At 37.7% G+C, this 25,346-nt stretch overlaps 1 protein-coding gene across 3 annotated transcripts; it reads right to left on the bottom strand.

Moving 5' to 3' along the window:
• WTAP (WT1 associated protein) lies at positions 1–25,292 on the bottom strand. 3 transcript variants are annotated; one of them, XR_003916099.1, is made up of 9 exons: positions 25,235–25,292; positions 21,134–21,171; positions 20,994–21,049; positions 15,671–15,729; positions 13,844–13,971; positions 7,982–8,160; positions 7,425–7,769; positions 3,094–3,248; positions 726–1,225 (listed from the first exon to the last, which is right to left on the bottom strand). XR_003916099.1 is itself a non-coding variant. In XM_029962700.1 (8 exons), exons 2-8 carry the CDS (start codon positions 21,161–21,163, stop codon positions 642–644), a joined length of 1,191 nt encoding a protein of 396 aa, XP_029818560.1. In that variant the 5' UTR covers positions 21,164–21,171; positions 25,235–25,285; the 3' UTR covers positions 1–641. The 3 variants fall into 3 exon arrangements, 2 of the variants coding, with proteins under 2 accessions (XP_029818560.1, XP_029818561.1); XM_029962700.1 differs by lacking the exon at positions 7,425–7,769 and having other exon boundaries at positions 1–1,225; positions 25,235–25,285; XM_029962701.1 differs by lacking the exons at positions 726–1,225; positions 3,094–3,248 and having other exon boundaries at positions 4,086–7,769.
• Positions 25,293–25,346: the final 54 nt, after the last annotated feature.

Raw genomic sequence — 25,346 nt, 5'->3', positions numbered from 1 at the left:
TTACATTATTAAAAGTTTTTATTTAGGTTTGGTCAGTACAGGTAAGATAATATTGGAGTCACAGAGCAATATGCATCAACAGGATACAACAGTTCTTAAAAACTGAGTAACTATGCACACAATTAATAAACATTCGGTCACCTAAGGAGAAAATGCACAGATGTATGGTGGGAAAAACTGTAATTAACACTGAAACTACTACAGGACTCCTTCAGTAAGTCCTTCTTTTTAGTGATAAAACTACTGTACTGGGCAAACTTGGCAGTCATAAACCCACAGCTATTATGACAAATCTTGAAGGTGGTGTAAGTATAACAGTATGAGTAAGAATGCCCTTACACAGCACAGGTTCTAGATATACACAGATTTGTACAGACATCATTTATGTTATACTTTATGGAAATAATTTCCATTTCAACTTCACATTAACTCATATAAAAATAACTTGAGCTACACAAACGTCCTTTTAGCAACATTCAACGTAATTAACTGTTAAAATTTCCAAAGTGGCAGAGGTATTGAAGCAAAAAGAAACCCACAAAAAGGCAAAATTGTGACAAGTATGCACTAATTTAAACGGCTTCTGGACAGTATCCTCTCCCAGTTTCAATGACACTGTATAAAAATTCTGCAGAAAAATGTTACAAAACTGAACCCTGCACATTTACACTGGAGTCCAAACCATTCTGGACATGACGAGAACCCACAGTTCTGTTACCTTTCATGCTCACTGTTTTCTCCTCTTGAGGATCATGATTGGAGTCTGTGTCATTTGAGTGGTGAGTGAGAGAGTTTTCACTGCCAGTGGGAGAGTCTACACTTTCATACCCAGTACTGAGTTGGTTTATGTAGCTACCACTTCCTCTACCAGTTCTATCTTCAGAGTGGTTGGACAGCTTATTACCATTCCCTGGAGAAGCTGTGAAGTCATCTTCTGTGCCGCTACCCTCCCTATAGAATCCAGGCCCAGACGTCCGCTGATGGGAGGAGCTACCATTGCTTGGTCCGTTTGCCAGGCGGCTGCAGTCTTTACCCACAGCCTCTCCCTGGTCTGTAGGCTCAGAAGATGGAGTCCTGCTGGTACCTGGGTTGGCGACCTGGGACTGCTGCTGCTGATACTGTGACAACTGCTGGCGAGTCTCCTTCAACTGCTGCTGAAGAACTAGAATGGTACTCTGCATACCCTCTACCTCCTCATCAAGTTGGATGATGAAGTCATTCAATTCTATGTAAAGAAAACACATTTGTTGCAAACACTTAATAGCCCATATACAGACAAGAAATTAAAATCCCATAACTAAACATTTTATGCTGAAATTTTTCAATAAACTATTTTTCAGCCATCAAGTATGCACTGGTTTTGATACTCTGCCTCTGAAGGAGAAAATGCTTACTTGTCATATCTACTTACTTTCTATACTGCTATTCAAAATACATGAGAAAAAATTAATTTCTGGGTAAGAAAATATATGGAAAAAAAGCTCAATTCCAATAATTAATATTTCACAAATAGATCTTAGTGTGTCTACTCTTACTCAAGTATAAAACCTTAGTGGAAATACTGTAAAAGAAGGACCATGAACCATATCCAGATATAACAGATCTGAATAACTGCATATTATTTGCAAATAATTGCAAAAGCTTATTCAGTAACAAAAAAAAATTCCGTCATATTTAAAGGAAGTTTCAGCTCTTACTCTGTTTAATCCTTTAAATCCTTCAAGACAACGCACAAGAAGGCTTTCTTACCAACTAGGCTGTTAATTAATTCCACTGGGTGTTTTAATATTTATGTACCAGAAAACAGTTTTTATAATTAGGACTCCATTCTGGAGCAAAATGAATCTGAACTCAAAACAGTACAAGAAACACTAACTTCCTCAGTCTTCCATTCAACTGCACCATCAATTTGACAGAGCAAATAAAGTGCAAACTGCTTAATATTGTAAAAATTTGTAAAATTAGGTGATCTTGCTGCTATGAAAAACAATCATTAGGAAAACTGTTATTGCAGGATTACTGTCATCTTGCCTCATACAGGGAAGAGGCAATAGGGGCTAAAGAACACTTCTCAGTTCTAGAGACTACTGCATTCAAGAGAAGAAGTCTTTAAAGAATGGCTATACTTGCTTCAATTACATACTTGATAAATTCTGTTCAAGTACATTATCAAAATAGTAGTTACAAAGCAAAAGGGTAACTATTCAAACAAAATGACATTATAGAATCATTTACCTTATTGATTCTAGTTATTTTATAGTACTACTTTGTCGAAAATATGAAAATATGATGGGGGAAGAAATATCCTTTTACAGGATATCTCAGACTTACATCTGATGTCAAACCAAGTCTATGCTATTTTACAGATTTCAGATGTAAACCAAGCAAAGATATTCAGGTTTATGTGATGTCTAAATAGGTTGTATCTTAAAACTTCACGTAACCTACTTTAATATTCTGTTAAGAACCACCGATCCTATGCAGAACTCAAGACTGAGGACTTTTCAAACTTGCATTTTCCCCTCCATTTAATTTATACAAGAGGTCAGAGTTGAAAGGCAATTTCAATTCAGATTTACAGTGTTGTAAAATTTGGACTGTGAACACAATGAGTTATTTTTATTCATCTGAGTTACCTAAGGAAAAAAAAAATCTATTTTTCATATTCTTTGGCATTGTTAGAAAGTTGTTGATTTTTTAAAATAAATTCAAAATGAATCAGAGTTAACAAGAACCTTTCTGTTCTCAGTGCATGCTTAGGCTTCATAAATTGTTAACAGCTTTCATCACGCCAATTCACCAATAATGCGTGCAGTCTAAACACTTCCTATTAAATAGCAAGACCTAAAGTACAAAAATCTCAATTTCAAAGGCTGCATTACTGGACTGCAAATCCCACCAGTTCCCACAAAGTTAAGCGTTTTGTTTGTTTGTTTTTAATTAAGACTACCAGTGAAGACTTACAGTTGTCCTATTTTACTTGATATTGTCCTTTCATTCTGGCAAAGATGGTTTTACATTACGTGTATAATCCGGAAATTAAACTAGCAGAAGTGCAAGGCAACTTCCGTTTTCTTTAAAAAAATCCCTTACCATCCTGACTGCTTTTAAGTTCCTCACTATATTTCTTCTGTAAAGCCAACTCTGCCTCAAGCTGTGCAATACGTCCTTGGGACAGCTGCCTTCCAAGCTCTTGATTCTCCTGGATAAGCATTCGACACTTCGCCATTAACTTTTTCCCTGTTTGGCTGCAAAGGAAAGAGCCATCTATCACAAAATGAATACAAAACCTTCAGTAATCTTCCTCAATCACAATTACAGACAAAAAGGAGATGCAATTTCTGCATGTCACAATTCAAGGAACATTATGCCTCAACATAATTGTCATAGCAGAAAGTCTCCCTATAGTTACCACATGCTGTTCCAACGCCAGTAGATCTTCTGCCGCTGTCCCATAAAGTGGAAGGCAAGTTTTATTACTGAAAATATGAATAAGCATATTGTTCTTTGATACCAACATCTGGATTATCAGTATGCACAATCTTGCATGTGCCAATTCTCAACAGACCTAAATATTTGATTAAAGATGTGCTTTGCAATTCAAAAGATCGAGTCCTGCATAAAAACTACATAAGCAAAAACCTTCCCCATTTATTGTACTAGTAAAATTGAATAATTAAATTTGGATGAAGAAAAAGTTGCTTGGGGGAAATAATAAATCCCATGTTAATTTTTCATAGTGACATCCAATTTTCTTTAAGAAGCTTAAGCATTCTTTAAAATGCTGTCCAGGTACTCTTATTTAAAAAATGAGATGTCCATTTTTCAACTCAACTTATATGTTTGACAGCCACATGCATCGTTTGTTTCATGACTTCTACAGTCAGTATTTCTTAAGTACATCTTGTATGGTGAGGAGTGAAAATGTAGATAAACACTGGCAGGACATTTAAGGAAGGAGTATATTACTTATCTACTTCCTTTAGACTGACAGATTTCACTAATAATTAATGATCATTAGGATGTTCAGTTTCTGAAAGAAGTGAGAAAAGCAGGAAAATTATTTTCAACTGACAAGACTTTTTTTTACTAAAATGGTAACATTACACATCTTTAATCTTCATGATAAAAATCACATTGTAAAGCATTATAGGAAGTAGTATGCAAATTAATATATAGGCAATACAGCTGACTCCATAAAAGAAAAAAATTTAAGTCCTTTAGGACTCTTGGTCTGCCAAGTCAGGATAGCATCCTCAAACAGTTTTCCTTTTAATAGGCTCAGCACCATAATTAAGCTGTCCTCTTTTCTATAGAAATGTAACCTCTGCCAAAAAACCACCCAAACTTGAACAGGTTTATTGTGAATTCAATGGCAAGACTTGCATTACTTTTCAAGACCAAGAAGGTCATTTAGCTTTTTGTTTGTTTGCTTTTAAACAAGAGACAAGTATTGAAAAAAAAATGAGGATTAAAAAAGTAGAACAGGAAACTTCTGCTACAATCACAGCCACAGTTCTCTCCTGCAACCAAAATATCCAACCAAAAAACCTTAAAACAATTTCCTTATCAACTACCTTTTGAGCATTCAAGCCTTAGACAAATTTTAAGCTCTGCCAACTAAGCCCCATTTAACATTTTCCGACTGACTTTCCCAAATCTTTCAGATGGGCTGTTCCAGAAGGAATCTGGCTGTGTAAAGTCCTGGAGGCCTGAAACTGCTAAAGGCAGCAGCCTGTTTTCTTTCTTGATGTGATGTCCAATCCAGGTCCTTGAAGTTTAAATTGTGCTGACCTAATACAGTCCAAGTCGCACACTTAAGATGCAAGTTTCCTTAGAGATGTTCATTCTGTGTAAAGCAGGACCACTTTGGAGATAACCAATGTGACAGATCCCAAAAGTTATTAGGCAGACGTGATTTTTAGCCATTTGCAAATTCCTGTTACTGTATTCATCATCACTAGAAGTAGAAAAAGTTTACAATGCTTAAATCATTTAATGCTTTTCACAAACCAACGCCAACTGTAGAATTAGCAAGTACCGGTTTCCTTGGAATTGGGACAATTTTAGAATCCCATTAATTTCTTCATGTTAACTCCTGCCAAAATGTAAAATATTTATTACCTGTATAGAAATTTGCATAGTTACCTATAATGCTATTTCTCCCCATCAAAATTTTTCCAGATGTTCTGAACTAGTAGGGCAGCAAATAACCTCCCCTTGCAATTTACAAAAACGACAACACATTCAAGAACACAAAATCCAGCAACTATTAAAATAAATCCTATTAGCTGTAAAACTAAGTTCAGCATTGTTTTCACAAATCCTCTTGAACATACATGCAACAAAACCTGTAAGAATGTAAGTGGTTAAATATCAGAAGACTAGAGTTTGTTGTTTACTGCAAATGACTTTTCTACTACTTTTTATTCCAAGTGTATAGTGTTTAATGATGGTTGAAATGGCTTAGCACAGCCATTCCTCTGATTACATGCCCTTTTATTTTCCCCTCCAGACACCAGCAATGATTATGCTGCACAGCCTTATCTACAGTTAAGGTCCAGAACTAACTCGACTTAGGGATGTAGTTATAACATATTATTCACACCAAGAGCTTCAGTTAGGAGCTGAATAGGACTAAAAACTAGATTAGATGCCATGATTTAAGAGAAGCTGTATTTAAGGGTGGACAATTAAAGCAATTAAGGAGGGAGGCAAGATGCAAAGAGAATGAAAAAACCTCAAAAGTATTTTACATGAGTCATCATTTCTTTACCTTTCCAGAAAAAAAAAAACCAGTAAAATCTTAACCCAGTTAACAAAGACAGCCTCAATTGTTTACCAGGAAATAACTAATTTTCTATATTCCAGCTACTGCATGTATGAATTACGAACATTCACACCACTGATTTAAAATTATATTATGCAAATTAGGGTACGTTGCAGCTACAGAAATAACATTTTCTTTTGATACTTTAGTTTGAAAGGAAGTGGCAAATTACTTGTCTCTCCTCAGTTGTAAACACACATTTAGAGCCTGAGGACTTAAGAAAACACACAATCTGTACCGAAATGTATTAATTTTCTGAACTCCAAGTTAAACAAGCAATCTGCATGGCATGCCTCTTTCAACACACAGTGAGCTTTACAAATGGCTTGGTAACAGGTCAACAATTTCTTAATGTAAGTCTTACCTCTGTTTTGATGCTAGATCATTAAAATCTTAGATACTGCTAGAGCAAAATCATTCCAGATGTATCACTTTTAAAAAGGTAAAATTTCTGTGTAAATTTTTCTTTTGCTGTTAAGTCATTACTCATGCAAAAAAACCAAACCTGCATAAGTATACTTCACTTTGATCTCATATTAGTCAATGAAGCACAAACAGTTAAAGATACTTCCGAGTCAAAATTATGTAACGGCATCTTAATAAAAATCAAAACAGTTAGAATACATCACCTTCTGTGACAACTGGATGTCTTTTTTTTTAACTTTAAAACTGAATTTTCTACGATCAGACTGAGTCATAAAATATTGCCGAACTGTTTTAAAAAAATCAAAACCTCAGATTCCTAAATAGAACTCTATTTTCTAAGGGAAAAAAACAAACACACAAATGCTACACCAAATCTACATTTTGCTTTACACACCTCAGACATGCACTCCCAACTGTCCCAGATTGCTACTTACAAGTAACTTGGGACAACAGAACAGAGGCATCAAGAGTAGCAAAGACTCCTTCACTGATTCCACCAAGGAAAAATGCATGCATTGAAGTTTTTTTTTGGTTTGTTAAAATACTGACTTTGTTTTCAGAGAACGAGACAATGCAGAAATAACAACCTGTTCAATTCTCGTTCATCCCAGAAGTTTCACAATACAACAGTATAACCAGTAGTGTTCCTTGAACTATAAATTACAACTATTTCAAGGCACAATTTATATAGAAGCGCAATACAAAAAAAACCCCAGATGTACAACGGAATAAAAGCATCCCACCAACACTGAAGACAGTTGCCATCATGTGCCTTCTGTATTGAGCATTTGAGATCAGTTCTTAGTATGGAAGACTGAAAAAAATCTCAATTCTGCATGAAAACATGCAGTGAAATACTTATCACAACCAGGTTTTTTTATACATGCTAGTTGTGACCAAATATATATATTACTTCCAACAATTTAAAACCTGCAATTAGATGGAACGTACATTTTCGTACAATCCTAATTTTGAGGCATCCACAGTATTACCAACCATCCAGAAAACAGTTCATTATTTAGCAACAGTGACTTAAAGCTGCATCAGGTGCTAGAGAGCCCAAAGGCTACACAGTCAAATGTGTACATATCACTGTTGTGATATCAAATAGCACTCTCGTGGCTATTCGAAATTGGTTAGCAAGTAAACTCTTTAATGCAAAATTCACCTCATCGAGTTTTGACCCAGCAGTTCAGTGAACAAGCAGGAAGTCCACAGTCTTATTGGCAAAACTGACTTACAGTGTCTCTAAGTCACTAGGCTCAAGGTTAAGAGCGAAGCATATTCCACTTCTACATTTTATGGGAATTTTACATGTTCAATTCATGATTTATGATCTCTAGGTTCTCTCTCCTCCAAACTGTCTGAAGACACAGTGTGCCACAGACTTTAGACTTCTGTTTCTCCCTCTATTTTCTTCAAATAGAACAATTTTGCAAATGTCTACATGTTCTAGAAAAGATTTTTTTCGAAGATGGCCATTTCTTCAGAACAGTCCGACGCTGTCAGGCCTCTGAAGCAAAGGGGGAGAAAAAAAGCTGAAACACAAGGTTCATCTGGTAAGTTTTACATTAAGCATTACAAGCTGGACAGTATAAGAATGTGGCCTTTGCCTCAAAACGTCTGAGTCTTGGTGTGGAAACGAGTACTTGGCTGTCCCACCATAGCATTCTCGTAGTGGGACTGTCAGGGAAGTCTTGACTGGGGAGTATTTGTTTTGTTTACCTATCAGGCGTAAATTTCCAGGCACTCAGTTCATTTTGGGCTTGTTCCAGTTTGTCTTTAGTCTGTTCCAGTTCACCTTTCATTTTTAGGAAAAACAAGTTGATGGCTGGGTCCACCATTGTTGATCGCAGTTGGGCAACGCTAGGCTGCTGGACTTGCTTGAGGTACTGAATCTGATTCTGCATAAAACAAGAAAAAAAGACTGTTATTCATACAATAATAAATAAAAACTGGAAGTCACTAAGATGCAAATAAAAATAGTTACTCCAAAGATAATGTCAAGGTAGCTTGCCTTCTCTCAACACTGTAACCTGAAAACTGCAAGATAAAAATTACTTTTGTGCACTTGTACCCTATCAGTGTATATATTCACCCAATACTCCATCCCACCACCTGCCAAGCTTAACCTTCCAAGGCAGATTCCCCTCTACAGCACAGATTACTTTCTGTATGTCAATTTACATTTGTTAAAGTAAGAGCTGAAGCATTAGAATGCTTCCCTTCTTTTCTATCTGCCTGCACTCTTTTGAGGGGACAAAAAGCATATGGAAAGAATTACCTGCTTAAAAGAGAGAGCTAATTTCCATTTCCGTTCAGCAAAAATTATTAAGGAACATTACAGCTAAAATTAACAAGAAATATTTTAAGCAAATAATAAAAAGGATTTTAGAAACTTCTAAGGTGTTTTGCAAATGCAATAGTCGCTTATGATGCAAGATTGTGTATTTTTAAACAAAGTGACTTAGAAATATTAACAACAACTAAAACAGATTTTGGTTAGGTTTTATTCTCTTGCAACAACCATAACCCAAAAGATCCACAATTTTATATATTTAGAACCCAGAAAACTTAAAATACTCAAAATTTCAGAAGCAGTAACTACAAGGTTTTCTTTTAAATATAAAATTTATTAGTCAAAACTTGTATGTTATTAAAATAGGATGAACTTGTTTTGAAACTTTCTTAAATTTTATTCCCATCACAACAGACTTCTCTTAAATTGTACTAAATAGTAAATGTTTAGAACCCAGCTAATCACCAGTATCACAGCAGTCTACAGTGTTAATCCTTGAAGTTAATTTATTATGCTCCCTAAATCACACATATTTTTTCATCAGTAAGAGGTGAACGAAGTTGCACGACGTTAAATAACATTAACTGTAAGTCACATGGTTTGCCTCCTGCTTCATGCAGTCTTGCAACCAGACTTGAGAGCAACAGAATTTCACTGACAAACAGTAAAGGACAAGAGTGTCCCTCCACCCTTGGCTTTACTTGCGACACACAGCACAGCCAAAAGCACTGTGAGTTTAATCATTTCCTTGTATATACAGTTACTCTGTTACAGGGTCTTTACTCAGCAACAGTGAAGTACAAAAAATCCTATTTACATTCAATGTGCAGTAGCAGCCTCAGTCACTTCTAGATTGAGGATAACATGTTTTAATTTATATACTGTTAAGTAGCAACAATTCTTCAATTTTATTTCAAGTAAGTGATTTCAAAGGTACTGAAACAACTGAAGTATTTCCATTGACACATTAATTTGGTATCATGAAAATAAAAACATTTAGCAACTTACAAAAACTGAAATCATACTTTAAATAGACAAACTTTTATCTGCCTAAAAAGAAATATAAGGGGAATGAAGCACTGCATATAAATATTTCCAAGAAATAAAGCACTCAAGAATCCACCTGCAAACATCGCAGAGAAATAGATAATCCAAATTAAGGCTATTCTAACATTTCCTGGATGGCATTTTATCCCTACTGGTCCTTTGCCTCACTGAATGCACAGTATGTTGCTCACTCAATAAAGATCTATTTTATTTATTGTTACTGATGTATCTTTTCTATCCACTCAATTTTCTGATTCTTCCACTACTGAAGTATTTCAACAACCTGTCAATTCTTTGCATGGCTAGAGCTAGTACAGGGTAAAACAGCTACACACAGAGACAACTTCACTGGCAATACATTTCAGAAATATAATTATGATACAGCAACATCATTCTCAACCTGGTTTTAGACAGGAATCACTGAGCAGGGGAAAAAGGCCATGTTCCTTGTCTTATGTAGGCCCAGATCCCTCCCTCTTCCACTGCCAGCCTAAGAACTATAAAAGACTCCTTGCATTGATAGCACACAGAATTGCTGCCACTGCTCTCATGCCAGAAATGCACTAAAACACTCAAGGACCCAGTTGATGCTGTGCCATGTCCAGCTATTTGACAGTCTCATTGGGGTCTCCCCAGCTCACACTCCTGTACCCAGCAGATGGCACTTGCCCATTTGGGTTCCACCTCAACTGTCATTCCTAAAACAGTCATGTAGAAAGAACTTACTTCAGCTGAACAACCCTTGTTCATTCCCTCCCCAGACTTAAAGACCATTTATTACTCCAGCTTTTCCAACTCAAATTTTCTCCATGTATCCACAGCTCTAACTCCAGAGTTCTCACCTGTCAAAACTTTTCACCCCTGGAGACCTAGCAACCTCCTCCCAATATGATCTGCTCCCAAAGCAAGCCCAAATATCTTCCTCTTCTGCCTATTTCCTAATTCCATTCGTCTTCCTGCTTAGCCAGTCCAAACCTCACATTCTTGCTCCCTCTAACCACTTCCTGGTACAAGTCACCTCCCATTGATATTCCAGGTGGTAAGGGTTAGGGAACAGGACAGTTTGCCTGCAGTCAGGACCAACTTCAGGCTACAGCTGAATATACAGGAATAGTCATGTCCAATGCCAGACCCCAGGGGATGCCCACTCTAAACTTGAAATGCCTACTGACTGCTCATATTCCCAAACATGAAAGCACACACTAGTTGGTATTTTTCAAAAGCCTATCAGGTGGACAAGTAGAGATAATTTTCACAAACAGAAAAAAACCCTTGGTATCAGTTTTCTCTCTGCTCTAACCCAAGGCAGGAGAAGACTGAAAGTAGTCTATTTAGAGGACATCAGGCTGTGTAGGGTTTTGTTTGGGTGGATTTTTATCTCTTTTTGTTAAGACAGACAATAACATTTTCAATCCCTCTTGTTCTCACACATTCTTGAAAACAGTTGCATCCTTTCAGCTGAAATCATCCAAAGATAGCCACGAAGTACAGACTCTCTGACATGAAGAAGTTAACAAAACAGAACACAGGTGCCTAACAGAAATTGTAAGCAATCTAAGCAAGTACAACTATATATCCTTATAAGGAAGGAATAGGAGGATGGAAAGCACAGAAGAAGAATAAAAGCACAGAGTTGTAATCTAAACTACAAGAGTAATGACTATCTAGGTGCTACAGTCCAATTGTACCCACAGTAAGTTCCACTCGTTACCTGTTCCATGGAAAACCTATTTGAGTAGCAAGTATTTCCAAATGTCTGTTTATTGACCTACAATAACCGTGCAGTAAAGCCTGGAAGGGGGCTAAGGCCTTTCCCTGAAGTAACAATAACTTTGTCAAAAATAAAGTTATTCTATGGATTAAAAATTAGACATGTCAAATAATGTCATATGGTGAATAGTTTTTGTTTATTAAATGATTTAGCAACATAGCTTAGCTTTGCATCTCATCCAAAATTATTTATTTTTCTACTGTCACTTTCCTGAAAAAATACTCTCTAGTAATACAAAGTCAAGCAGTCCTTCTGACCATCTTGAAACTATGTGCATTTAAACTTGAAAACACCTACAAGTGCCAATGTCTCAATTACAGCTTTTATGCCTCTTCTTCAAGGATGCATCTTCCTACCTCCATAAACTATGGAGATTACATTCTTGCTGTTATTCATTAGTCAATAGCTGGAAAAGTGTAAGCCACATGAGTGTGTGGGCATGTCTTCTGCTTCTTTTTGGTAGGTGGCTCCCCATCCTCTTGTTCTTTGTTAAAGTACACTGAAAATAAAATCTCTTCAGAAGTTCTTCTAAACAGATGTTCTGGAAAGACTACGCAGTCACAAACATCTAACCATCTAAGTGCAGTCAAAAACCCTGTAGTGTTCATAATCTTGTCAAAATTCACAGCATTAAATACTTGAAGTTTTTAACTCATTATTTTAAAGACAGGAATAAAGAAAGGTAAATACAGTACATACAAATATGGTTTTGGTGAAAAACTTTTAAGTATTTATTGTTCCAGCTATACGCTCAGGAATTCAAAAGAATAAAAAAACCTCCTGTTATTACTGCTGTTCTGCATAGCAGAATTTATCAGTAAGACTAACAAGGGAAGCAGGTTCAATATAGTACTCTTACTACTAGGTAAGTGTTGCAGTATAGTACCAAAACAGATCTTCATTAGCATCCTGGGCTGCATTAGGAGGAGTGTTGCCAACAGGTCAAGGGAGATGATCCTTCCTCTCCACTCATCACTGGTGAGATGTGGTGTATGGCGTACACATCTGGGCTCCCCAGTACAAGAGAGACACAGACATATTAGGGTGAGGCCAGTAGAGCCCTGAGGATGATTAAGGGGTTGGAGCATGTGACATACAAGCAGAGGCTGAGAGTGTTAGGGCTGCTCAACCTGGAGAAGAGAAGGCTCAGAGAGATCTTATCAATGTGCATAAATACCTGATGGGGAAGTAAAGAAGGCAGAGCCAGCAGTGACCACCAAAAGCAATGGGCACAAACTGATACACAGGAAATTCCACTTAAACATAAGATAACACATTTTGCTGTGTCAGTCAATCAACACTGGCACAGTTCACCATGTGAGTGTGATCAAGAGTTTTAGGAGATGCTCAAAACCCAATTATGTGTGCTTCTTAGTAACCTGGTCCAAGTGATCCTGTTCTGAGCAGGCAGGTTGGACTAGATACCTCAGTGATTCTGGGATCAATTTTTTGCCACTGCAAAGTAAGCTTTATCCCCATTATTTTTTCTGGTTTTAACACTACTTACTATGAACTAAAATGATCTTCTGGTCTTAAGAGCAGTGAAAATATTGTGTACAGAGTTAAGTGTCACACTACTACACGTAACAGTTCTGAAAATCTTCAGTGGAAAAAACAAAGGAAGGCTTGAAAAACCAGAGGAGAACTACAATACTAGTTATTGGTTTTGCACAGAGCTTGTATTTTTCATAAGAGAACTTCTGAAGAGTATGTTACAAGAACTAGCAATAAGAAGCTTTTTACAATCTTCTTTCAGGAACTGCCCGCTTCAGTAGATGAAAATGTTAAGAAGGCAATCCAAACCCCAGATCAAAAGAAGATATTTTCAAGAAAGCAAAACTAAATATAGAAGAAAAAGTCATAGAAAATACCCAGAAACAAGGGAGAGAGAAACAAAGACCATCAAAAAAATTTATTTAGAACAAACATTAGAAACCATGTAGCAGATCTGCCAAATTTCAAAAGAACTTCCTCTGAAAAGTCAGTAACTCTTTCACCTACCTAGCCGAACAGATACAAAGGCTTACAAATACCTTGTTATCCAAATCCAAGGTAAATATCAGTCTAAAATCTCCCAAATGAAACCCAGTAAACTCAATCTTATCCTTATGCTTTAATTTGTTCCTGACTCTAATGACAGTCAGAAGTAACATTTTTGGTACACATGCGCAGTTGATAAATGCTAGAAAAAAAGTCAGCACGGCACATGTAAGAACTAGCTTGGTTTTAAAATAAAAGTCGTTCCAATCACAACTGCAGCTGAAAATCAACTGAAATAACTAATATTAAAAAAACCCAAACTTTAGGAAGCGATCTATACTAATTCAATGAAAGCTTAAGTGCCCTGTCATTTCTTTAAACACAGAAAGTGTGATGCTACAGATACACAAAAAGCACAGCACATGGATACTGCTCAAAAGCTGATATTCCTCCAACTGTCTAAACACACTTATCCTTTATAAATACTTACAGTACACTCTTGCATCTCCTGTTCCTTAGTTGCCAGCCTCATCACCAGAATATTTTCTCTTCGGGCAGACTCTTGCTGTTGCTGTTTCAGCTTCTCTTCTGATTCTCTCAACCCCGTCACATCATTAGCTAATACAAGCAACAACACAAAAAGCATGTTTTATAGTATCCTCTCATGAAAATTTTTTAAAAGACAGCTAAAAGAATCTAAAAACCAAATTCATAAGCAGAAGTAGGCACAAATAAGCATGACTGAAAAAGGCATAACTATAACAAGCATAAATAAAAATCAAAATATTACTAAATATTAGAAAAGCTTTACAGCAGGAGGCTTTAAATCCATATTCTGGTCCTTCCTTAAGACTTACTCAAATTTTGAAGATGCTTCCATGTTTCTATAGGAAGTAACTTTTAAACTGCTTGTTTAACCAACTATTACTACAACTTGCAATTTGAAACTTGGGAAGTTGAAACTGCCCTGGTATGTAAAAGAAAAGGTGAGGCCAGGGTAGGGAAGGAGGGAAGTATATACTCTGGCAAAAAGCAATCTGCAGTCTGTAAAACAGTGCTGTTTGTGGGCAATCCTCAAACTCCACACTCCATGAGCAAACAGTAAGACATTCAAGAACTTCAGGAATGGCAGTTCAGTCACAACTGCAATTCTTCTGGATCCATGAACATTTATGAAAATTTATATATTAAATATGAGAGAATGCAGCACATTTCTAAACTACTCAAACAAGAACACATGCAAGCAACCCAATACCAACTGTATACATTCACTGCTACTTGTCATGCATAAAACAATGAAAAATCTGAATAGTTTAGAAAAAAAATCTAATTTATCAGCTATAAATGGAAACTAAGAACATTTGCTTCATGACAATTATTTCTAAATAATTCTTTGCAGATAATTCAGTAATACTGATTACTATGGCCTGTATTGTTCCCCAAAAATCATGAAACTGGGAACGTTGAAACAACTTATCTAAGGCAGTGTGAGATGTGAATGAAATCAACTGCTTCCATTTGCTATATCTTAGTCTCTCCAAAACTCAAACATTACGGGACCACAGTAAAAGAGGGATGTAACAACAGCAAAAATAGAGGACATGCCCTTGGACTGACGGTAAAATACCCTTTGGACTCAGTGGTACTATGTATTTAAGTATTTAGACTGAAAAGGTGAGTGGAAAACAGCAAATACACCATCTCCAGCTGCCAACATAACTTTAAAAAGTGATTTAGGATTGGCTATTCAGTCACTCCCAGAATATATTCACATCTTCTCATTTCAGAATAGGACGTTTTTCCTACTCTTTCAAAAGACCAAGTTTTAGTGACCATGTAAGAACAATCAACTTTGTCTAATCAGATCAAACATTACTTGGGGGACTCACTTTAGACATTTACCCCTTAAAACTATTCCCCCTGCCAATCTTACAATCCTGTAAGACTATTAAAGGCACAGACATTCATGGACTATTTCAGTAGATAAAGTTTCCTTTCTAATGGTAAAGTTCTGAAAAGACGTGTATTTATGGGGTTATGCTTTGAAGCTTATCCCTGTCCCAGCAGTCTGGATCCTAGAAAACCAGACTTTTTAGATGCTGTGATAAATCTGCAACAGAAAAGCTGATAAGAAAGTTGGGAGAGGCTGAAAACTTATGGCAGAAAAAACAGGAGCTTTTATTCTGACAAGTAACTCACATCATAGATTATTACCTCTTATTTCTAGCAATTTTAGGAAACACGGATATTACTTGACTGCTCTGCTTTATACAAACATTCAGATAACTTGTACCATTTTGAAACTTGGTCAACTTACAGTTAAGGTCTGTGTACTTGCCCTCCAGAGCTTGCACGTATGCTTCATACTGTTTCCACCTATTGCAGATATAAGCAGAAAAAAATGTTTTCTGAAGCTCAGTTTATTAAATCAAGGTATCTCATTCCTAAACTTCCAGAATGTACATTGATACCATAATCAAAAAACGTCAAGAGGGAATGACACAATTGCATAAGAGGCAACTCCAGTTTTAAAAAAGGGGCTTTATATTGTGAAAATAGTTAAATCCACTTTGCATCTCAAAAGAATTAAAAGGTAGCTGTGCATTACAACACTTAAAATTGACATCTTAAAAATTACTGTAATATTTTAGACAAACATTGGGATCAAACACTAATTGTTATCTTTGTAATGTATCCAATAGACATCTCATTCTCACAGCAGAACAATTCAAACAAAATTCTGTAACAGAAATTGTGATACAAATACAAAATTTAAGTCTGTTACCAAGTGAACAAGACAAGCAGAAGCGTATTATAATACACCAGAAATGGTAGTCTAGGTTAAGTAGTTATATTAGCTTGTTCAAATCAAGACCATTCTCTGATTATATTCATCAACCAGACCAACAGTTTAATTACTCTTTGAAGGTATGTTATTTAGGTAATTCATCCACAGTCAAAAAACACCACTTAAAAGCACTGGTTTTGATACAAACCATTAGATCAGTAGCAAATAGTCTTCAGTGAAGTTTAGCATGAAATGCCATATGAACAAAGTTCACAGGGTAGTGGTTTGGGATTTTTTTTTGTTTTGTTTTTAAAGTAGTACTCTGCATCTAACTATGTCTGTTCCTCATGATGATACAATTCCACATTATGAAGAAAATTCATCTAACAGCTCAGCACTAAAGATTTCTGTTCCCTCCTCCCACCTACCCTTTCTCCCTAACACCTATTTTCTGCCAAACTCATCACAACTGCTCTATTTTAACTCTGTAATCTACACCACTATCTGAATTGAAACTGCAAAATCTAACTCTAGGTAATTTTTGACCATTTAGTGAATTCAAACAGCTCATTAAAGGCTCTAAAAAGCATCAGATCTGTAACAGCAACTGAGATCACATCACTGGAAAAAGCAAAAGGAAGCATAAGATCTTTTCCTTCAAGCAACAACAAAATTTTGCATCTCTTCAGCTGAACATGAAAACAGCATTAACTCTCTTAAGTTCCGTAAAAGAGAGCAGCTGTATTTCTACTTAACCCTCTAACTTATCTCTCTGCTCTAAGACTTTTCACCATTTGACCACTAAAGTTCTGTTAGTTCAGAAGATTTCAATCCCTCAAAAGTAAAACTGAAAAGGTCTACTAAACACCAAAGCCAGAAAGAAATAACAGAATTCTGCATGAAAAAATTGTAGGCAATAAAACAGCTGATCCTCAAATACACAGGATTACTTGACTTCTAAGTTATACTTCACAGCTCAAAACCAGTAATTCTGTTAAAATTGTGACATACCCACACTCTCATAATAGGAGTGATAAGAAGAGCAAGTGAAACCTGAAACACAAGTCAAGTAGACGTGACAGACCCCTACCTGAAGAAAAAAAAAAAAAAAAAGAACCCCCCAAATAACCACCCACAAACAAGTCACGTAGCCTATGGTTACCAAGAATGCTGGAAATAATACCTCTAAGTCACCTCTCAACAACTGCTAGTATTTAGGCAAGAACCAAACTCCTGGAAAAGAAAACCCAAATGGCACTAGGTCACATAGAGATTTTAAGTCACATGCCAGCCAATTCTTCTAGAAAATGTAACTCTTCAGACATGGTTTTTTGTCAAAAACCTGGTGAAGACTTGCAGTTCAAGAAACTTCTATTGGGTCTGGCTGAGGCGGAGTTAATTTTCCCTACAGCAGCCCTCATAGCACTGTGCTTTCCATTGGTAGCTATAAAGCTGCTGGTAATACACCTGTGTTTTGGCCACTGCTGACAAGTGCTCACACATAATGAGGGTTGTTTCTCCAGCACTCCCCCCTCACCAGTAGGCTGGGGATGGGCAAGATCCTCAGAGGGAACACAGCCAGACCCAAACAGACCAAAGCGATATTCCCCACTGCTATGGGGCAGTGTGTAAAGCCCTACTTCCCAGGAAGTGGCCAGACACTGCCTGCCAAGCAGAGAATCAATCTGGGTTTTTCCCTTGGCTTCCATATGCAGCCTTTGCTTTTGCTTCACTAAACTGCTGTTATGGTGACCAACAATTTCTTTCCATCTTTTCTTGTGCCTTTCAGTGCCTTTAATAACATTTTTTTTCTAAATGTGGTTTTTCCAGCTTATTTCACTGACTGTTTTCCCTTGTTTACAGCAGTAGGAGAGTAAAACTGACCTTTGGAAAGCTGAAGTTACAAAGTTTCTGAAACTGAAGTTGTACCTTCTGAAATTAACACCAATGAAAACAAAAAGGAAAATGAGGAACTACCATAGAACAAGTAGTTTAAAAAAAAAAAGATACTGAGGATCATTGACAGTATTCTCAGTGCTCCAACCCTGTTAACTCCTAATGTTTAACTCTTACCTCCTTATTCCTTCTTCTCTGTTTAGGCTAAAAGCCAGTTTTTTTCTCCAGTCAGTTTGATTTCCACTCCATACTGGCTTCTTGATCTATTTAGTAGTTTATGTCAGTAATCTGATGGTTCAATATTGCCAATCAGAGGAGCTTCAAAACTGCTACTTGGAAAGGCACTGAAGAACAAAGACAGCTGTACACGGAACTGGGAGGACAGTCTTGAATCTCATTTACATTTAATGTGTCACAGTCTCACAAAAACTGGAAGGTAACTGAGCAGCATTATGTCAGTTACTTAATCCCATTCCTTCTCTAAAAATATTAAGCAGACTTTATAGAGGTAATTTGAAGCCATGGAGTCTTTTTCTTGAAGCACACGTTTTTTATGCTGTTTGGGGTTCACAATAAGAAAAGCACTTGGGGGTAAGGCACACGCAGCAGTGCACCTAGACTGTTCCAAGAGTGACTGGCTCTAAGTCCATGTTGACTGAAGCTCAGTAAAAGCACTGCATTTCCTCAGAACTGCTTGTATAAATCAGGGTGCTTCAGTGTCTTTCCAACTAACCACTAGGTTAAATGATCAGGGCAATACTGATCAGATTTTTAGCTAAGCCATAGTATTTTGTTACAGCGTTCCTGGCTCTTCTTTCTCTCAGAAGCTCCTACACAGTCAAGCGAAGTAACTACTGCCTTAAAGAGGGGAGAGATGAAGATGAGCCCACAGCAACAAGTCATGAAACAAGCAGAAATTTAAGAGACCAGATCTAAAGGCTTTGTGTCAATCCTGCTCATGTTTACTCAACAAAAGTTAAAATGAGCAAATCTAAACTACGTACTTCACAGAAAAGAAGAGTGAAATTGGGATTCATAGCACAGAAACTGACAAAAAAATTAATCTTTTCCACATGTGTTCTATCGCTGCAATTGTACAACGATACTGCTGCAACCTGAAAGACCAAAATGTGATGACACACATCCATCTTAGAAAGCATCTGCCTCACCAAAGCATAGACCAAAAAACATATTCCAAATCTTAAGACAATCTAGCAGTTAACACATGCTTTTCCATATCTCAAAGTAGTTGAGACACCATTGATTAAAATATATGTATAATAGTAATAATATTTTATTCCAACCTACAAATGAAGCCAGCAGTTAGTGTAATAATTGCTATTTTTATGTGAAATCACAATTAGAGGTGAACTTGCTATAAATCCATAATATGCACCCCATACAAACATGAACAGTGTTCATAGAACTGCTCAAAACAGGCACTGTAATAAAGCAGACACAGCCAAAACAGCATTTAAATTTCCTCTTCTGGGTATAGTGAACAGTTATTCTCTTTACATCCATCGACTGCCCTTTTTGAGAGTATAAGTTACTTTTTCCACACACTAAGAATATGACTCAATAGCAACAGAGCTGTTATTGGCAAATTCCCTTCAGTCTCTTTGTTAACACAGGTTAGCTGCTAATATACTTTACCTCCTTAAGTGTATCCCATCACATTCTCACTTGAATATATGCTGGAAATTCATCTCTTCTACAGTTGCAACTAATCATTGCAAGTTACAGAAACTGATTACAATGGGAAGCCTTTTTTTGTTTTCACACTAATCAGTCAGAAAACAGGTGGCACAGAATCTATGCTTTGGTACCTTTGCATGAATTTTATAGCTGAAAGTAAGGGCACAGCTTTAGAAGCTTAGGAGTTCGCTATTTCCAGAGATAATCTTGAGCACAGAAACTTCTATGCAAAGGATCGCAAGGCCAGAACCACTTAATATCAAAGCAGTATTTTTCCTTACTGCTTAAATATATTATTCTTTATTGCTCAGAAGACTACATACTCAGAGGAAGCCAGAAACCAGTTTTAAACATAAGGAGCCAGATTATGTTTACTCCCTAGAAAGAACTGTCACCCCAAAAGTATCTGGCAGGATAGTTTACTCAGACAGGAGAAAGAGTAGCTGATCATCATATACATTAAGTGTTGCACATGTATTCCCAGGTTTCTAAACAATTAGTCTTTGTTCTATGAAACAGCAAAATTTACCTTGAGACCCTAATAATGCTAACAACTTACCATGTACAAAAAGCCAAGAACTAAAATTTACCAAAATGCACAAACTACTCCAGCAGACAAACAGATGACCCACAGATGTCTAGTTTAGTTAGCTCCTTGTTTACAAATTAGGAAATTCAGGCATACAGACAGGAGTGGCTTGGGTCAGTTTCTTTAAGCAGGTGATCTGTGCAACAGGACTGCCTATTACTGCTTCCATGGTGACCCTTCGCTTTCTAAAAGGCAAAAAAGATGGCCAGGTTCCTCCTTATGCAAGTTCTAGGCAATGAAAACTTAATTTTAACGTTTTACTACTAATATCTGAACATGTTGAGAAGATGACTGCATGGACTAATAAAACGTAAAACATATTGTAGGAACAAGAAGTTGACATTTTTCTGATGTTGAAAATAACTTCCTATCTAGCAAGGAATGTAAGCAATCGTATCTTCTACTGTTGTGAGCAAAGAAAAAAACCCACTCCTATTCATGTATTACAAAATATCATTCAGGAATTCTGCCTCTTTGGAAAAAGGGTTCCCTCCCAAATTACAAATAAAAATATTTGAGATGAGAACCTTACAGAAGAGATGTATTATGAAATTGATAAAATAGTTTTTCAGAACAAGGATGCTAAAAAAAACCCTGAAAGTAAATTCACATATCTTCCACTAGAAGTTCACTACAATGTTAAGATGAAAACCACACTTTTTACTTTACCTTAGGATAAGCTCATCTCTAGGTAAAACCTTAAAATCTGCTTCACTAAGGCGAACCTGTGAAGCAAAAAGAAAAGCACAACTTATCAAGCTGTCATGATTACCTGGGAGGGTGAAGTCACAAGTAATTTTAAAACATACCTTCTTTGGGAGAGGTTCTTCATTCGTCATTGTGAACTCTGAAGGGAGAGGAAAAAAAAAAAAAAAGGAGTTTTATTTAGTGTAGTTCCTAGTGTACAAGAAACCCCGAGCAAGTCAGAAGCTTGTACTTCCAGCCTTATTTATTTTTATTTGCACTATTAGACTACTGAAATATTTGTTCCACACAGAGCGTTCCACAGAGCCAGAGTACAAACAACGTAAGTTTGCTGCTGTAATCTAGATATAAACAAGTCAAATCCATTTTCTCCAAAAGTTGACCAAAAATTTCTATTAATGCCTAAATTGCCAATCAGTAATCAATTCTTCCTATTTAACTAAGCAAAACCATGCAACTTTGTATCAAACAGACATTTCATATGTGTCTACACCTATTTAACATATTTTACAAAGTAAAGGATAATCAGGGTCCAAGGAAAGCAATTTATACTACTACTTCAGAACCTCTTTGGGGAAAAAAAGAATTATTTGTGAACATTACTACTACTGTTTATGTCAAAGCAACATGTTCTTTCAAGAACTTATTCTCTTACTTTTAAGATTCTAATAAACAGGAAGTATTGTTATTTTAAAACCCATGTGAATATTTTCAGGAAAAGTAAGACAAAGTAAATGGTTTGGATACAACATCAAATTCAATTCCCGTCGTGCATATGTAGCACAATAGGACTGCATTGTGCTAGGTTAATTATTCACACTGTCCTGAGTTACAGGACATGCTTCCTTAACTCAAAAGGATAATACTATACACAGTATTTTCTACAACTATGATATATAAAAAATACTGAGTTTGCAAATCTTATAAGCATAAATGTAACAACAAATGCAAGGTTTGCTAAAGGCATGTATCTTTGCATATAATATTAAGAGTCAACATGCTTGTAAAGCTGCTACAATGCACGTATACCAGAGAAAGGACATGTCAACTCCTTGGTTGTGAACACTTAAGTTCAAAGAAACAATGCTCTTAAGTAGTAAATATTTTATTTTCTGAAGGATTTTTACTGGCTACCACGGTATTTTCACAATGATGCCCAATGAACTAATTTAACTTCTCCAAATCCTAGGACAAATCCTGAAATTGTTGGTAAGATATGCAAATACATGCCAGGGAAGTAAAGCCTCTTGAACCTACATTAACCATAGACAGCTACACAGAACCCTACCAAACAAGGCCCTGGTTAACAACAAACAAAACAACCAACACACACTCCCTTCCTGTAATAAATACTGACATTAGAACTCACTTAAAGAAAACATTTAGTAGAAGCATCTCACTTATGAATGGCAGCTTCCTGTTGCTGGGCTTAGTAACACACAGGCACTTAAGTGCTACCCTACACTAAGAAGTTTCCCCCGCTCCAGCCCCCTTCCCTCCCACACCTGAGAAGTTACTCAAGCATTTTGCTTGAAGTTCTGGATGCAGCTCCTTATTTGAGACTGTTTTACCAAAAACATAACTTTAAGTATCAAATAAAAGCCTAAGAGGCTATTGATAGAAATTGCCAGTGCCCAGCTCATGCAGAGTAACTTGAGATCACAGAGGGAACATTTGTGACCCCTGTATTTAGATTGCCTACCTCTAGGCAATTCCTAAAGTTATTTACAATCTTTAACTCCTTCATAGTTCGGAAGTAGTCTTGAAGATCTTGGCAAGTGTTAAGTTCTTGACAGAGAGAAACATGTTTTTCAGCTGTTCCACACAACTACAGCTAACACTGTTTAAACTGTGCACAGATTATGTCAGGTCATTATGCGTGTGTTCCTCAAAAAAGTACCAGAAGCACACAAACACCAAAAAAGGTGAGTTTCCCCAAAGACTCGGCTTGTGAATCCTCCTGCAGCATACAACAATCATAAAGACTTGATTACTGTCAGGACTGCAAGAAATCAGAGACTGACGCTCCATCTACAGGTAGTCTACCTCATATCTCCAGACCTCACACAAAATTCCAGCACCCCTTTCTCCACAGCAGCACCAGACCAGGTTACTCTAACCTCTATGCCCAGCACATCATCATTTACAAAGCCATCGCTTGCTTTCAGACAAGAGCATGAAAGTGAAGACTGAAGTTACTGTCCACCACGTTACAGAAGTTACTACCTTCCTGTTATGCATCATTATTCACAGTGATAGAAGTACCCACTAAAAAAAATAACACACCAGCAAGAAATATTCCAGAGGTTATTTTTGAAAACTTAGGTTGATAATACCTACAAATAAACACTTAGTGCTCTTTCTGTACAATTTTACCTCGCTACTCTCCAGCTTTTTGGGCACCTACAGTAACTTCCCACAGGCTTACACATTTATTACTGCTATATACTGCTATCACTGTGCTCAATGTTTTTCAGAAACATTAGGAGTATCAGGCTGACTACAACAATTTTCACAGTGATTTGCCTTACCTTTCTGTTAATAAACAGGTGAATTTATATGCTACAGACAACAACACTGCAACTGAAATGTTCACTCTTTGAATTTAACACAGTAACTTTTCAAGCACTGTGCATCAAGAGATGCTTCTCATCACTCAGCTCTCTGCTAAATGAGATAATCTCTCACCTACCAAGATCAGAAATCTTGCAAGAGCATGAGGTGCTACTTTCTACAATAAAAAGAACCAACGTAAACAACATTCCTGCATAACTGACTGGAATTAACAGGATTATATTTTGCGATTTATATTATGAACAGCTTAACTGTACTTTCCTAACTAAGCACTTTCATGATTTTGCAGAAATGGTGGCTGCCACACACTACTCCTTCTGCATATCTGCTCCTGGCAACCAACAACATAAAACCATACTCCATACTTAAAACAGTAACACAGCAACATTGTCATGGGCACTAACAGAATTTTTAGGAAATCTCATAATGTTTCAGGCTTTTATGGCAGTTTCAATGCAAAGACGTGAAATGAAGAAAGGGCATTTTAATTTTAGGAACTCTGGTAGGAGCCTGCACACCTTTTCCTACAACATTTAGAAAACATGGGATTTAAAGATTTTAAAAAAACCTAGTGAACAAAAGCAACTGAATAATATCAGGTATATATATACTAGTTATACCCAAAGTAACTGTAAGTTATTTAAACAACATGAAAAAAGACTTCCGTGGGGAAATCCCCAGGATGGGCTCCCAGCTCCCAATGTGTGTATATATACACATACCACACAGAAATCCCAGAATTATTAGGGTTGGAAGAGACCTCTAGATCATCTATTCCAATCCTCCTGCCAAGGCAGGATCACCTAGAGCAGGTGACACAGGAACACGTCCAAGGGAGCTTTGAATGTCTCTAGAGAAGGAGACTCCATGATCACCATGAGCAGCCTGTTCCGGTGCTCTGCCACACTCAATGTAAAGTTCTTCCTCTTGTTGAGGCGGAGCTTCTTGGTTTTTTTTTAGTTTATGGTCATTGCTTCTTGTCCTGTCTCTGACCACCACTGAGGAGTCTGGCACCGTTCTCTTGATACCCGCCTAATAGATACTTATGTATTAATAAGATCCCTTCTCAGTCTTCTCTACACTAAACAGGCCCAGCTCCCGCAGTCTCTCCTCATAAGACAGGCGCTCTAGACCCCCTAATTATCTTCGTGGCCCTTCACAAGACCTTCTCCCTGTCTTTCCCTTTTTATGTTTAAAAAGGAAAGTTTCACAGTAGCACTGACTGGCCAGCTCTCACACTCGCCTCGGCAGCCGTAGGGGTCCCCCCTGCCCCCTCCCGCGGGGCGCAGCCGCAGGTGTGTCTGACAGACCAGCTGCCACCGCCCCCAGCACGCAGGGCCCGCCCCCCGCCGCCCTCGCTCGCCTCCGACGAGGGACGCGACAAGCATGTCTCCCGCGGCCGGGGGGCGCGGCGGCCGCCGAGGGCAGGGGCGGGAGGAGGATGCCGGCCGCGCAGCCAGGCTGGGCTCCGGGCTCGCACAAAATGGCTCTAAATGCTCCCGCTCCCCCCCGCGCTCGGGGTGAGGGACGGAAAGCGCCGCCGGGAGTTCGGCGCTCCAGGAACCGCGGGGGGTGCTCGGTCTGTCTGTCCGTCCGTCCCGCCGGGGCGGAGCGCTCGCGCGGCCACTCACCTCCCGCCCGCGGCGCGGGAGGCCCCGCGCCCCCCGCACGCCGCTTGCCTGGGCCGCGCTCCTCCTCACATCACAGGGGGGGGCGAAACGCCGCCGCCTCCGCGCCTGCCGC

Source organism: Manacus vitellinus, unplaced genomic scaffold (assembly GCF_001715985.3).
Source record: "Manacus vitellinus isolate BGI_N305 unplaced genomic scaffold, ASM171598v3 scaffold_4_pilon, whole genome shotgun sequence".
Classification (NCBI taxonomy): Eukaryota; Metazoa; Chordata; class Aves; order Passeriformes; family Pipridae; genus Manacus; species Manacus vitellinus.
The sequence above is the reverse complement of the archived record's forward strand: the minus strand, read 5'-3'. Positions and strand labels throughout refer to the sequence as shown.